A 15,358-nucleotide genomic window follows, 5' to 3' on the forward strand; every position below is an offset into this window, starting at 1 on the left:
CCTGGATTTTCTTACACAAAGTGTTTATTTTTTAGCTAAATATTGGTGACCAGGAGTGGCCCAGCGCATGGAGCAGCTGGTGTCCCATGCGCGCATACGCCAGAGCCCTGTCATGTCCAAGGGGCCACCTCAGGACACGTGAGCATCTTCCAGCCTTGTGTTCCAGGAGAAGGAGAGGACAGGGTAAGCCCACCCAGAGGTCCAGAGGGGCGACGGGCAAAATACTAAAACGGCTCTTCATCCAGATTACTTAAAAAAGTTAAGAAACGAAAGTGTGTTGCTATTGAGCAAACAAAGTGGCACTGACCACAGTAGGAGGGAAGGAAGGAGTCTACCCTAGAGAAGGCAGACGGCAGCATCTTCGGTTTACACGTGCCAGGTGAAGTGGATTTATGGGTACCGTTTGGTTTTAACTAAGGGAACCCTCACAAGCTGACACATGGCTCGGTAAGATCCCTGTGGAAAAAGTGAGAATGGAAGACAGCTCTGTAACGGAAGCAGAGCCAACAAGCCAACCGTAGAGCAGACAAATTTACTACCTGTAGGACCGTATCCCAACATCACGAGATAGAACTGTAATCTCACTAAATCTTACAAGTCCACCCACAACGACCCCCAAATTACCATGGTGATTATTTGAAACAGGGATTTACAGGCACCCATGTGAATAATCAACTTCGTCTTAAAAGCGTACACTGCGCCTTCAGACACGAGCCTTTGCTATTGTAAGGTTGCTATGATTAGCAAGACATTTAAAATGTTACTGTCTGCAGTGCACAGCCACCTTTCATCCTTTCTTTTTAAAAAAATATAACTAACATCCCTGAATACATCATACAATCCAAAACTTCATGAACAAAGCGCTACCTAAGTGCCCCCCTCATCTCCCACCGCCCCCCACCTCCTGCCCTACCCAGATTTTTGTTATCATTCTTTATTCGTTCTCTCTTTTTAGTTTTATCACAGGTTTGTATACCTAAATATTAAATGTCTTGCTTGTGCTTCGACTTTATAAACAGGAGCTCAGGCTGTCTGCAGTCTTCTGGGACCTTTCTGCCTCACTCAGCGTTACTAAAATTTGTTCACGCAGCTGTAATTCATTTTCTTCACTGCTCTGTGGTAGTCAGTGTGACTAAGCCAAAATTCATGTATCTATTTTCCCGCTGATGGGCACTTGGGCTGCTCAGTTTTTCGCCATAGACATTTTTTCACATGGGTTTCCTGGTACCCACGTATAAGAGCTTTTCTGGAGGAGTAGAACTGCTGGGTGATACATGGTTTGAAAGAGAATGCCAAATTACTTTCCAAAGTGGACCAGGAGTACAAAAAGTATCTCACTGGTCTTCATTCCAGCATCGTCAGGCCTCTGAATTTTTATCCACCACAAAGGTGTCAACTGTGCCCCACTGTGGTTCTAACTGCATCTCCCTGAATACCAGCAAGGCTGAGCTTCAATTCACGTGCTGCTGACCAAGAACCCCCTCATCTGTAAAATGCTGGCTCAAAATTTTTACCTATTTTGTAAACAGGTGGTTCTCTTCTCCTTGCTGATTCGTCCTTTTTCATATATTCTCAATTCCAATCCTTTGTTGTTTGTGTGTGTCACAGATCTCGGCCCCCATTTGTAATTGGTCTTTTAATTTTAAACGCTTTTATAAACCAACGTTCTTAATTTTAATGCAGCTGAATTTATCCATTTTTTCCTTTATGGTGAACGCTTTCTGAGTCTCAAGAACTCGCCCACCCCAAGGCTGGAAAGAGATTTAACTATGTTTCTTATAAAAGCTTTGCTTTCCTTTTCACATTAAGTTTTTAATTCACTTGAGGCTGATTTTTGTGCATGCCATGAAACGGGAATCCAGCTTAACTTTTAAGTTCCATTTATTTAAAATGGCAGATGCACACACGTGTGACAAGCTGACACACAACACACTTCTGAATCCACGTGGGTTTGTTTCTGTGCTCTGTTCTCGATTTCAGTGGCCAGTAGGTCTCTCCTGGCCCAACGCTATCACACGTAAATTTCCATAACTGCACAAATCTTTGTCATTGCTAGGGCACATCCCTTCTCGTTCTTCACCTTTGGAAGCGCCTTGGCTGTTTCTGGTCCTTTGCCTTTCTTTTCCATGTAACTTTCAGAATCAACCGGAGCTACATTAATCTACACATTAGTTTGGGGAAAACTGACTTGTTCATAATATAAGCCTTCCCTCTGCAAATAGAACTCCCTCTCCATCTATGCAGGTGCTGTTCCCTGTCTTTGGTAAAGGTTGTCCGTGTTATTATTTGCCGTGGAGTTAGCGCTGACTGACGACAACCTCACGTATAGGGGAAAAAAGGAAATGTCTTCCGGTCCTGTGCCATCTTCATGACCGTTGGTATGTTTGAGTCCATTGTTGCAGTTATTATGTCAATCCAGCTAATGGAGGGTTTCCCTCATTTCCACTGACCCTCCACTTTACCAAACATGATGTCCTTTTCTAATGACTGGTCTTTCCTGATGACATATCCAAAGTAAACAAGTCAAAGCCTCGCCATTCTCACTTCTAAGGAGCATTGTGGTTGTATTTCTTCTAAGATTGATTTGTTGTTCTTTTGGCAGTCCACAGTATATTCTTCATCAAAACCACAGCTTGAATGCATTGATTCTTCTTCTGCCTTCCTTTTTCACTATCCAACTTTTGCAGGGCTATGAAGCAACTAAAAAGGCCATGGTTTGGATAAAACGCACCTGAGTCCTCAAAGTGACATCTTTGCTTTTTAAAACTTTAAAGAGATCAAAATCTATTAAGAAAACATTCTGCATCCCACTTTGGAGACTAGTGTCCGGGGTTTTAAATGCTAGCAAGCGGCCATCTAAGATGCATCAATGAGTCTCAACTCACCTGGATCAAAGGAGAATGAAGAACACCAAGGACACAAGGTAACTATGAGGCCAAGAGACAGGAAGGGCCACATGAACCAGAGACTACATCATCCTGAGACCAGAAGAACTAGGTGGTGCCTGGCCACAACCGATGACTGCCCTGACAGGGAACACAACATAGAATCCCTGAGGGAGCAGGAGAACAGTGGGATGCAGACCCCAAGTTCTCATAAAAAGACCAGACTTAATAGTCTGAGACTAGAAGGACCCCGGCGGTCATGGTTCCCAAACCTTCTGTTGGCCCAGGACAGGAACCATTCCTGAAGACAACTCTTCAGACATGGATTGGACTGGGCAATGGGTTGGAGAGGGATGCTGATGAGGAGTGAGCTTCTTGGATCAGGTGGACACTTGAGTCTATGTTGGCATCTCCTGTCTGGAGGGGAGATGAGAGGGTGGAGGGGGTTAGAAGCTGGTGAAATGGTCATGAAAGGAGAGACTGGGAGAAGGGAGCGGGCTGTCTCATTGTGGGGAGAGTAACTGGGAGTATGTAATAAACTGTATAAGTTTTTATGTGAGAGACTGATTTGATTATTAAACTTTTACTTAAAGCACAATAAAAATTACTAAGAAAAAAACTTTAAAGAGATCATCTGCAGATGTGCCCAATGTAACGTGTACATCCTGCTAATCCATACCTAGGTACTCTACTAATTTGGTTGGTATTGTAATTTTTTTAAATAATAGCATACATTTTTATACCTGCTTACCCTTTGGTGTAGAGAAAGTAAACCGAATTTGCACATTAACATTCTATCTAGCCATGCTGCCAGCTTCCCCTTGCCAGATTTCTAGAAAATTGCCCATTCGTTCTTTTGGTTTTCTATATAGACAACCACATCCTTTGCAAACAATGGTGCCATTTCCTTCTTTCTCGTATTTCACCGCTGTGGCTCCGACCAACACAATACTTAACAGAAGTGGTGACAGTGGCCATCCTTGTTTCACTCCTGGGTTTAAAGCATATGTTCCCAATGTTTTCCTATTTGGAATGATGCTTCTTGTAGGTTTTTGATTATTGTTAAGTGCCGTTGAGTCGGTTCCAACTCACAGCGACCCCATGTACCACAGAACGAAACACTGATTGGTCCTGTGCCAACCTCACAATCCTTATGTGATGGTTAGGACAGTGTGTCACCTTGGCTGGGCCATGATTCTGTGTTTCGGCAGTCAGATAATGTTGTGATCACTGCCCTGTTGAGATATGATATGTAATCACCCTCATGACAGGATCTGCTGTGAGTAGCCTATCAGTTGAAAGGGACTTTCCTTGGGTATGTGGCCTGCATCAAATACAACTAGACATTCTGGCAAGGCTTCTGGGCTTTTCCTCATTCTGGACCCTGCAACTGACTTCTGTTCATCTACCTCCGGTTCCTGTGACTTGAGCTAGCAGCTTACCTGCAGTCTTGCCTGCTGATCTTGGGATCTGTCGGTCTTCGCAGCCTGTGAACAATAGCGCTGCTCTCTGACCCGCTGCCCCTGGGGCTGCCAGACCTTGTAGCTACATAACCAGGAGAAGCCTCTAAACTGACACACGCATTCGGGATGTTCCAGTCTCTACAACCGTGTGTATATTTATACTCTTTACTGATTCTGCTTCTCTAAGATGCCTTGTTAGGCTTGAGCCCACTGTTGCAGCCACTGTGTCGCTCGATCTCACTGATGGTCTTCCTCTTTTTTTGCTGATTCTCTACTTTACCAAGCATGAGGTCTTCTCCAGGGACTGGTCCCTCCTGATATCATGTCCAAAGTATGTGAGAAGAAGTCTCGCCATCCTCACTTCCAAGGAGCATTCTGGCTGTACTTCTTCCGAGCCAGATGTTTGTTCTTTTGGCAGTCCATAGTATATTCGATATTCTTCACCAACACCACAATTCAAAGGCATCAATTCTTCTTTAGTCTTCCTTGTGCATTGTTCAGCTTTTGTACACGTATAACTGAAAATATCGTGGCTTGAGTCAGGTGCACTTTAGTCCTCAAAATGACATCTTTGCTTTTAAATACTTTAAAGAGGTCTTTTGCAGATTTGTCCAACACAATAGTCGTTTGATTTCTTGACTGCTGCTTCTATGGGTGTTGATTGTGGATCCAAGTAAAATGAAATCCTTGACAACATCAACCTTTTTTCTGTTATGTGTTCCATTTCATTTTTGACTTCTAATTTTCCCAGATTCATAGTTCATATGCTCCATGTCCCAATTATTAATTTCAGACTGCAGAAGGTGGCAAAAATCTTTATTCCCAGCATCGTAGACCACATGACTATCCAATTTAAGAAGACCAACCCACTAACACCTAGGTTATCAGTCTTTAAGTGTTCCATTTCATTTTTAACGACTTCCGATTTTCCTAGATTCATACTTTGTACATTCCACGTTCCAATTATTAATGGATATTTGCTGTTTCTTCTCATTTTGAGTCGTGCCACATCAGCAAAGAAAGGACTAAAAAGCTCTACTCCACCCACGTCATTAAGGTCACCTCTACTTTGAGGCGGCAGCTCTTCCCCAGTCGTGTTTTGAGGCCCTTCCAACCTAAGGGGCTCCTCTTCTGCCGCCATATCAGACAACGGCCCTCTGCCACTCATAGAGTTTTCAGTAGCCAACTTTTACAGAAGTAGATTGCCAAGTCCTTCCTCCTAGTACATCTTAGTCTGGAAGCTCTGCTGAAACCTGTCCACCATGGGTGACCCTGCTGTATTTGAAATACCAGTGGCAAAGCTTCCAGCTTCACAGCAACGTGCAGCCTCTGCAGTATCACAAACGGACAGACCCTTTATCCCCTTTATCAGGTTAAAGGATCTCTCCTCTATCGCTGCTTCACCAAAAGTATTTTATCACAAATTTTTTGGGCATCTCTTTTCAGGTGCTTTCAATCTGTTAATATAACAATAGTGATTAAATCTGTTGTTAGGTACCATCAAGTCCACTCTGACTCATAGTGACCCCACGTGACAGAGCAGAACTGTGCCATCGTGAAGATGGTGTGGGACGGCAATGTTTTGTTCTGTTTTACACGGGGTCTCCGTGAGTCAGAGCTGACTCAACGGCAACTAACAACCATTGCCAAAACACTAGCAAACCTGCAGGGTTTTCTTAGCTGTAATCTTGACGGGAGCAGATCACTACCAGGCCTTTCTCCTGAGAGCTGCTGGGTGGGTTCAAGCCACTGAACTTCCAGTTAAAAGCCAAGTGCTTAACTGTTGTACCAGCAGGGCTCCTTCAATTAATTCATGTTACAGAATTAACAATAAGTTCCAGAGGGTGCTTACTGTGTGCCAAGTAGGAGTCTGGGCAGCCTACACAGTCCATTTCGGCCTCACAACAAGCCTGTGAGGTAAGACGGTGTTACTTCCCAGCAGAGGACCAGGAAGCACAGAGGCTAAGTGACACGCTCCAGGACTCACAGCTTTTAAGTGCAGAACCGGAACGTAAAGCCTGAAGGCCAGACTCCAGTCCGTGCTCTCCGCCCCTGCACTGAGCGCTCTCAGCTCCCGTTCAGGTGCTTTCTAATATCTGTAAGCCCTTGCAGCTCTTTTACGAGACTGTCAAATTCAATTGTTCACTGTTGTTGTTGCTGGTTGCTGTCAAGTCAGCTCCATCTCACGGCAACCTCACATACAACAGAATGAAATGTTGCCTGGTCCTGCGCCATCTTCACGATCGTTGGCAGGCTCGAGTTCACTGTTGCGGCCACTGTATATCCTGAGTGCCTTCCAACCTGGAGGGCTCATCTTCCAGCACGATATCAAGACAGTATTCCCTTGTGCTCCACAGGGTTTTCGCTGGCTAATTTTCTTAATCAGATTGCCAGGTCTTTCTTTGTGGTCTTAGTCTGGAAACTCCACTGAAACCTGTCCACCATGGGTGACCCTGTGGGTGTTTGAAATACCAGTGGCATTGTACCAGAGTACAAAAAACTGACAGATGGGTGGTGAAGTGTTGTATCTAGAATTCTTATATCTATATTCATGAATAAGGTGAAACTGTAATTTTTCTTTATCGTGCTGTCCTTGTTGAATTTTGTTACCCAAGCTGTAAGAACCGCATAGAAGGAGCTGGGGAATACTCTCTCCTTTTCTAGCCTCTAGAAGAGCTTGTGACAGGTTGGAACAATTTGTTTCCTCAAAGTGTCTCAGAACTCACCTAAAAAAGCATTTCAGCCTGGTGTTTTCTTTACGTGAAGATTTTTAATCACTGCTTCAATTTCTTTCAGAGTTTCTAACAACTATTCACTTTCTATTTTCTTCAGTTTTTTTTTTTTTTTGCTTAGAAAAAAAAAAGATAAAAGTTTATTTTTCTCTCCTATACAAGTCAGGACAGATGATCCAGGCAACTCAAAACTTCTTCTATCCTGTTGCTCCATCATTCATTTTATTTTTTTAAAAATAATCTGTATTACTACAGTGAACAACAACAATAAAAAAACCCCGTTGCCATCAAGTTGATTCCGACTCACAGTGACCCTAGAGGACAGAGTAGGACTGTCCCGTAGGGTTTCCAAGGAGCATCTGGTGGATTCAAACTGTCGACCTTTAGGTTAGTAGCTGAACTCTTAACCGCTGCACCACCAGGACTCCTTATTACTGTAGTAAAACGTACTAATTCTTGCATCAGAGTACAACAGCTCACCCTGAGCTTTGTTTTGGTTTTTTGGGCTTTCGGTTTTTTCTCCCCATTTTCTTCAGTTTTGACGAGTCATATTTTATTTCATGTTTACTTAACCCATTTTTAGCTTCTACCTTGGGGCGTGTTTTATAATGAAAATAAAACATTGGTGGGGAAAGAGGAGATCTTTGCTTAGCCAGCACTGAGGTTCTGTCTATGTGATGGAAAATGTGGCAATGGACGTTGATGTAATAGGTCTCACTGAATTGTACTAGTAAAAATTGTTGGATGGGCAAACACTGCTACCCACATTTTCACAATAAAAAACACTGGTATAACATGATAGATGTATAAATTAATTGACTGTACATATTTTGGAAGTGTCTTTTGAAAACAACTATAGTCTTTGGGTAACTACAAACAAGAGCTTGCAGCCCACGACTCTCTCTGAGTGAGCTGCTCTCAGGACCTTGTCTTGCCGCTGGCACAATTCAAAGGCAGGCTTTATCGGTTATTATGTGCTCTGACCTTCACTCCTGAACTTGACCCCCACAGGGAATGGCTGCCCCAGGAATGCAGGGGTTATTTAGCGAGAACACCACCTAGTTCTGAGGGCTGGCAGCCAGCCCGACACTGGAAAGGGACACTCACAGCTCCGAGCGTGCTCCTTGGACAGCAGGTAGTTGGCGAGAGGTGGCGTATAGGTCAAACACTGCACGGTAGAGTTCAGGAAGCAGGTGTTGCCGAGGTTGTGGAGCCCCGCGCCCACGCGGTAAACACGCTCCCACTTCAGAGACAGCTGCTCTGTGGGGAAGAGCACCTTCTGCGGGGCCGGGACACCATCGGTGCAGCTTTCGTACACGTGCTCACCGCCTGAGAGAGAGGACAAGACAAGTCTGGGCATGGATAGAGTGCCAGCTGGACCACGGAGAGAAACGGCTTCCAGGAGCTGTCGCACGCAGTCCCTTGGTGCACGGCACTGAAGGGTGGCTGGTGTTTCCGCGGACTAGATGCTCCTAGGAAGCTCAGGAGTAGACCAGCAACCTCACAGGACCGTTCAGGCTGCTGAGGTCCGGATTCAAGAGCATGTCTACGGATTGGAGGCCAAGATCCAGAGAACGACCGGCTGAAGAAGCCAGGCCCTGGCAGCTTCATCACACCCTGGCCCCACACAGCCCACCCCACCTCCCATCCACGCAGCCCACCCCCCCTTTCCTATTCCCAAGGCTTGTGTTTGATCCTATTACACCTGGGGGTGGGGCAGGGAGAGCTCCAAAAAACCAGTCCGCACACAGAACTCTTTCCTATCAGCCCTGTATCATTACCTGTGACTGAAACCCACTGACCCTTGTAAGATTGATAACCCTCTGACTGATCCCATTTTGCCCCTAATAATCGGTCAGCATTTAATCCACCACATAGTCAGCAAGCTCCCTGGAAAGGCTTCTCTGTTAGCGTCTGAGAGGTGTCTGTACCCTGTCTCCTGGCTTGGGGTTCATTGCCGCTCTTGTGGCGACTGGCTTCCTCTGTTTTGGGGTTCAGCAACACATATTTGCTCTTCAGGGATTCCAGCTGGTAGGAGAAGCTCTTGCTGGCAGGCTCAAACTCGATCTTCTGGAGCAGGACCTTCTTGGCAGAGGAGGCCAGGAGTTTCCCCAGCTCCCCATCATCCGCCGAGTCCTTGCGGCCAGGCTTCAGCACTTCCTTCAGCTTATCGACAATTGGCATGGTGCATCACTGTGGGGACAAGAAGGGACACGGAGCTCAAAAACTAGGTCCCGGGAACAAAAACCCTGCTTCTCTGAAACTGTAATTCTTGTAAGACATTGATTACACACACACACACCTGTGTAGTAAGAGGATCAGCATCATACACAAACCCACGTAGTAACCCAGCACGGCAAGTCAGAGAAGGACGCGAATCTCTATAGACTTCGCTTTTCAAAATGAGGCTCCAAGCCCCGAGCCACATGTGGCTGCTGAGCACGTGACAGGAGGCCAGTTCAAACTAAGATAAGCTTAAGTATGAAATGCGCAACAAATTTTGAAGGCTTAGTGTAAGAAAGGAGCCCTGGTGGTGCAAATGCTCAGCTGCCAACTGAAAGGTTAGCAGTCCGAACCTACCAGCAGCTCCATGGGAGAAAAGACCCAGTAATCTGCTTCTGAAAAGACTGTTGCTGTTAGGTGCCATCAAGTTGGTTCTGACCCACAGCGACCCTATGTACAACAGAACAAAACACTGCCCAGTCCTGTGCCATCCTCACAATCACTGTTATGTTTGACCCCATGTTTGTTGCAGCCACTGTGTCAATCCATTTCGTTGAGGGTATAACTGCCCATAGGGTTTTCTAGGCTGTAATCTTCACGGAAGTACATAAGGAAGTGTTTTCGTAAAGATTACAGCCTAGAAAACCCTATGAGGTAGTTCTACTCTGTCGCATGGGGTCGCTATGGGTTGGAATTCACTTGATGACACCTAGCAACAACCACCTTAGGGAGAAAGATGTGGCGGTTGGCTTTCATAATGATTACAGCCTTGGAAACCCTATGGTGCAGTTCTGCTCTGTCCTATAGGGTCGTTGTGAGTCAGAATCAACTCAATGATAGTGGGTTTGGTTTGGTTTTGGTCAACAACAACAAAGTATAAGAAAAAAATGCAAAATATCTCAATAGTTTTTATATCGATAAGATGTTGACATAATATTTTACATATACTGGGTAAGATAAAACGTATAATTAAAGTTGGTTTTACCTGCTCTTTATTTTTTAACATGGCTACTAAAGTTTTTTTGTATTACATTTGTAGCCTGCATTGCATTTCTATGGATATAGACTATCTTCTTAAAAGTGAGAGGTGAGTGAGACAGAAAAAGAGAAAAGTAACAGGAGTAGGAAAAATGGTGTAGATATGAGGGGCTACACCTGAGCGAGTCTCTCCCCAGGCCACAGATCAAAAAAGGAAAAGAGAAAAGCCAAGAGGGTGAGCGGGCAGATGACAGGTGCTAGCAGCCGGCACACGTGGGTCACTCCCAACTCCATCACCTACTAGCTATGAAGTCCAGGGAATGTCACTGTAACCTCCAAGCCTCCTAGTCTTCAACTGTAAAATGGGGACAAAAACAGCTAAGGCTGCCGTGAGGATGAGTCAGAGACAACATACCCTTCCTACAGGAACAGCCGCCGGCAGGGGAGTGCTACTATCCCCACAGCAGCCTAGATCCATAGCGCAGGGGAGACCCCACACCTCTGACTGCTTTACTTGTATTCACCACGTTTCTTCCCACCTGCCACCGTGCAACTCAACCATAGCAGTCAAAGTGCAAAGACTATCTGAGTCACGCGTAGAAAAATGTGTTCCTTAAACGGCCCACTCATATCAGAAAAATGACGACCCTATCTGGTGTCCAGGATCCAGCCTGCCACAAGAAGCCACCTAGGCAGGGGCACCCCAAACTCTGTGCTAGTACCAGTCAGGCCCTCTCCCGCCATGTCAGGTGGTCATTCAAGTTGTCATTAGGGATCACTGAATTTCATACATGGATCAAATTCCTGTTTCTAAAGAAATCTCTGTGAAGTACAGAAATGTATGAAACTTATTTTAAAAAAGCAAGCATGGGTTTTCTGATTGGAGGAAATCAAAGATCCATTTCTAAGGGGCGGCATCTAAGAGGGCCACGCAGGGAACTCGGTGGAATGAAGGGCAAGGCAGAAACCTTTGCAGGCTTACCTGGGAGGGCTGAGCATGGGCCAGCTGCTTCTGCAGCAACGAGTCCAGAATTTAGGAAGGGATGGCGTCAGGCTGGGTGGGTGCGGGGCTGGGACCTCACGTGCAGGTGCCACCCCGGCCTGTTAAACCACCCGAGTGGCCAAGCGATGGTCCGGAAGGGGCGTCCCACTCTGTGGGATGAACAGCAAGATCGTCATGGAAGGCCAACTCCCCGGTCACCGCCTGTAGCATGGAAATTCCCATCACCTCTCCCCATCATCGACCAGGAACAAATCGTCGTCAAGGCTACAGAAATGCCCCACACAGGCCTCAGGAGGAGTGGGGAGAACTATGCCAACACGTACACATTACTGTAACATACACCACAGGGAAACCCTGATGTCTGCTCACTCTCTCAACCCTGACACCAGTGAGAATACTCTCCCCACTCACCAGCCAACAGCAGCCTAACTCTCATTTGCAAAGAGCAAGAGGTAACAAGACAATCATCACTCACGTTTGGGTGTCTCAAACGAGCAAAATGTCAGAAAAAAAAATCAGGGCAGCAATCAGTTGCCAAATTTTTACTTTGCTAAGTGTGAGTTTTTTTTTTTTTAATTGCCATCTAGAATCATCACTGTGATTGCATAAAATTAATGTACTCAACAGAAAGCTTTTCCCTGCAGAAACATGCAAGCATACACAATGCAAAGACAGCAGCGCAGTGGACCCACGTTCTCACCGTTCAACTTCAAACGTTTCTGAGCACGGCTAACTATGATTCATCTGCCCATACCCAGGTTATCTGAAAGCAAATTTCAGACATACCATCGCCCCCAAAATGAAAGCGTATCAATACACACACAAACCCAAATACGTACGTATATGTATATATACGTATATACGTAAAAAGAGCAAAGCCCTGGTGGCACAGTGGTTAAGAGCTCAGCTGCTGACCAAAAGGTCAGCAGTTCAAATTCACCATCCGCTTCTTGGAAATCCTATGGGCAGTTTTCCTGTGTCCTATAGGGCTGCTATGAGTCCGAATCAACTCGATGGCAATGGGGTTTATAGAGAGAGCGAGTAAGTGAGCAAGAGAAAGCCTGGTGGAGCAAGAGTTAAGTGGTTCGGACCTACCCAGAGGCTCCGCTGGTGATCTGCTCCCGTCAAGATTTTAGCCTAGGAAACCCTACAGAGCAGTTCCACTCTGTAACACACGGGGTCGCTATGAGTGGGAATCAACTCCACGGCTCCCTGTGCGCTTATTGTGTGTGTATACATAGATAAACACGGTCTCAGAATAAAGGACGAATTTGTATTTAGCTTTATGAAAAACTCTCCAGAACATCATTTTGTCAAGACTCACACCTCACAGATGAGCACTTTGTGAAGACGGATGTGAGTCCACGGTGTGTTAGCCAGAAGATAGAATTTGGGAGTTAAATGGCTTTGTCGTTGCTGTTGTTAGGTGCCATCGTGTTGCTCCCGACTCACAGCGACCCTATGTATAACAGAACGAAACGCTGCCCAGTCCTACGCCATCCTCACAAATCATGGCTATGCTTGAGCCCACTGTTGCAGCCACTTTGTCAGTCCATCCCATTGAGGGTCTTCCTCTTTTTCACTGACCCTCTACCAAGCATGATGCCCTTCTCCCGGGACTGGGTCCTCCTGATAACATGTCCAAAGTAAGCCATCCTCACTTCTAAGGAGCATTCTTCCAAGACAGATTTGTTTGTTCTTCTGGCAGTACACAGTACTTTCAATATTCTTCGCCAACATCATAATGGCTTTAACCCAACTGGGTTAAATGGCCTTAGCTCAATTTAATTCGAGATCAGTAACTTAAATAAAGGCACACATATCCCATAACCCACTCCTGAATGTGGAATCAGACGTTTTGTACAATTTTTTGAGTTCTGACAGAAATAACAAGTTCTACTTCATCCATTCGACCTCAAGCAATAACCTAAGAATGATTTCTCTGAGGTACAGGAAACGAAAGGAAAAGGTCCTGCTATCTCTCAGCAGCAAACCCTCTGAAGTACGCACTGATAACATAAACACTCTCAAATCTCACTAAGGACAGCCTCTCCATGCCAGATTTCTCACGGTCCGGGAAAGGACCCTACTTACAACACCCACGTTAACATACTTGTATCTTTGTACTTCCAAAAGTACTCAAACACTGCTGTCTGAAAACACCACTCAAACACATTCTCTCTCCCTCCTCACTTTTCCAGTATAAACTGCACCCCAGACTCATGCCATCAGCCACGTGCTGCGCGGAGAGGAGAACAAAACAGACCCAAGCTGCATCCCCAGTACCTGCTTTTAAAGGGGGGCCTCTGGGGCGTCTCTACAGAGCGCCTAGCCCAGCCGCGAAAAGGGCAAATGAGCATCTCTCCTTGAAGTTTCCTTACCGAAAGTGAACTCTGAGCACTAAGATAGTTCCCTCTCATCTCCGTCTCAGCTTTAGGGTGCTACTCTAGCAGCCCAAGGGAGACCCAATCCCACCTGAAAAAAGCCAGGGGCCTTTTAAAAGCCCAAGTCCGTCCGGAGCCCTGAGCATCACCTTCCTGAGTGACCATGACAAGGTTACCCCCTCCACAGCGCTCACCGCTAGCTTACAGGAAGCGCGTAAGCCCCGCTATGCTGACCCGCAGAGCGCTCTCCCGAATCTGACACAAGCCCTTCCAGAGCACCTGGCTCTGGGCAAACGAGGCTTCCGAGAGCAGACTGCGCCCAACGAGATACAGGCCAGGCCGCCGCCTCCCCGGCCCTGCGCCCCCGGCTCGGGGCGAGCTCTCCTTCCACCACAGGCCAGGATTTGCGGGGGATAGTAAAGAGCGGAACCGCCGCAGCTACAATGCACCCCACGGGGGCACCCCAAGACCCCTCCAGGAGGTCACCGAGAAATCCTTGAGTGCACGGCGCAGCCCGGCTCGTGCCCCCCGGCACCTTCTCGGAGACACCCCGAGATCCCTGCGCGCATGGCGCAGCCCGAGCTCGATTCCTCGGCCCCCTCCACTGGGACACCCAGACCCCCCTGTGGACACCCCGAGGCCCCTCCTCGCGGTCACACCAGACCTCGTCGAGGACACCCTGGACCTCTGCGGACATCCCGAGGCCTCTCCTCGAGGGCACCCCGAAACTCCTCGTGGACACCCCGGGTCTTTGCGGACACCCCGAACCTCTGCGGACACCGCGAGACCCCAGCTTGAGGACACCCCGGAATTCCTTGCGGACACCGCGAGAGCCCCGCGGACACTCTGACCCTGCTTGGGGACACCCCGAGGCCCCTCCTCGCGGACTCTCCAGATCTCCACTGACACCCCGAGGCCCCTCCTTGTGGACATCCCAAATCTCCGTGGACACCCCCAGGCCCCACCTCGCGGGCATCCCAGATCTCCCCAGACACCCCGAGGCCCCCATGGACACGCGCTCACGTTACCTGGCGCCCCGGGAAGCGCCAGGCCGCCCCTTCCCGTGCCCCCAGCCCGCGGAAACCCAGCCCCAGTCGCTCGCGCAGCGCTCTCCCCCGGGCTCGCGGGGATCCCCGCCGCGCCGTCCTCCCGCAGCCTACCGGGCCTCCCGGCCGCCCGCTGCAGGCCTGCGCAGCGCTGGCGTCTCCCGGCCCGCGGCCCTGCACGCGCACCATCCGGGCCTCCGGCGCCGAACACACGTGTCACAGCGATGCTTAAAGGCGCCGCGCCCTGCCGTGCGATGAGCCAACACGGACAGGCCCCGGCGGCTTTAAGAGGCCGGGCTACCTGCGACCCACTCTCTCTGGACCCGCCCGCAGCCGCCTGATGCGCGGAAACGTCACTACCCCATACCGGGGCCCCGCCGGCCTACGCGATGACGCAAGCACGCAGAGCCGCACGGGCTGTGCCGTCGCGCTGAGGTCCCCCCAGAGCACGTGACACGTCCCACTTCCGGGTCGGCGGGCATGCGGGGCGGAGCGAGCTGAGCGTTGTCCCGGGTCGTTTCTGGTTTTCCGTCAGCTGCCAGGTGTTAAAGCGCGCCCGGCGCCCCCGACAGGGAGGTGCACGGGCTAAACCCTGCCCTTATCCCGGAGAGGGCACGGCACGGCTCAAGGCCGGAGAGAAGCGG

At 48.1% G+C, this 15,358-nt stretch overlaps 1 protein-coding gene across 4 annotated transcripts in view; it reads right to left on the reverse strand.

Annotated features, from left to right (window-relative positions):
* Positions 1 to 15,033, reverse strand: part of USP36 (ubiquitin specific peptidase 36) — a 46,117-nt gene extending 31,084 nt beyond the window's left edge. For 2 of the 4 annotated variants that reach the window (XM_049859615.1, XM_049859612.1), the window contains exons 1-4: positions 14,829 to 15,033; positions 11,264 to 11,433; positions 9,012 to 9,273; positions 8,188 to 8,409 (exon numbers count right to left, since the gene is read on the reverse strand). In XM_049859615.1, coding sequence (XP_049715572.1) covers positions 8,188 to 8,409; positions 9,012 to 9,264 — 475 coding nt within the window. In that variant the 5' untranslated portion in view covers positions 9,265 to 9,273; positions 11,264 to 11,433; positions 14,829 to 15,033. Of the gene's footprint in view, positions 1 to 8,187; positions 8,410 to 9,011; positions 9,274 to 11,263; positions 11,486 to 14,696; positions 14,757 to 14,828 lie in introns of those variants that run through there. The other 2 variants (XM_049859614.1, XM_049859613.1) reach the window with 2 other exon arrangements.
* Positions 15,034 to 15,358: the final 325 nt, after the last annotated feature.

Source organism: Elephas maximus, chromosome 19 (genome assembly GCF_024166365.1).
Source record: "Elephas maximus indicus isolate mEleMax1 chromosome 19, mEleMax1 primary haplotype, whole genome shotgun sequence".
In the NCBI taxonomy this organism is placed as follows: Eukaryota; Metazoa; Chordata; class Mammalia; order Proboscidea; family Elephantidae; genus Elephas; species Elephas maximus.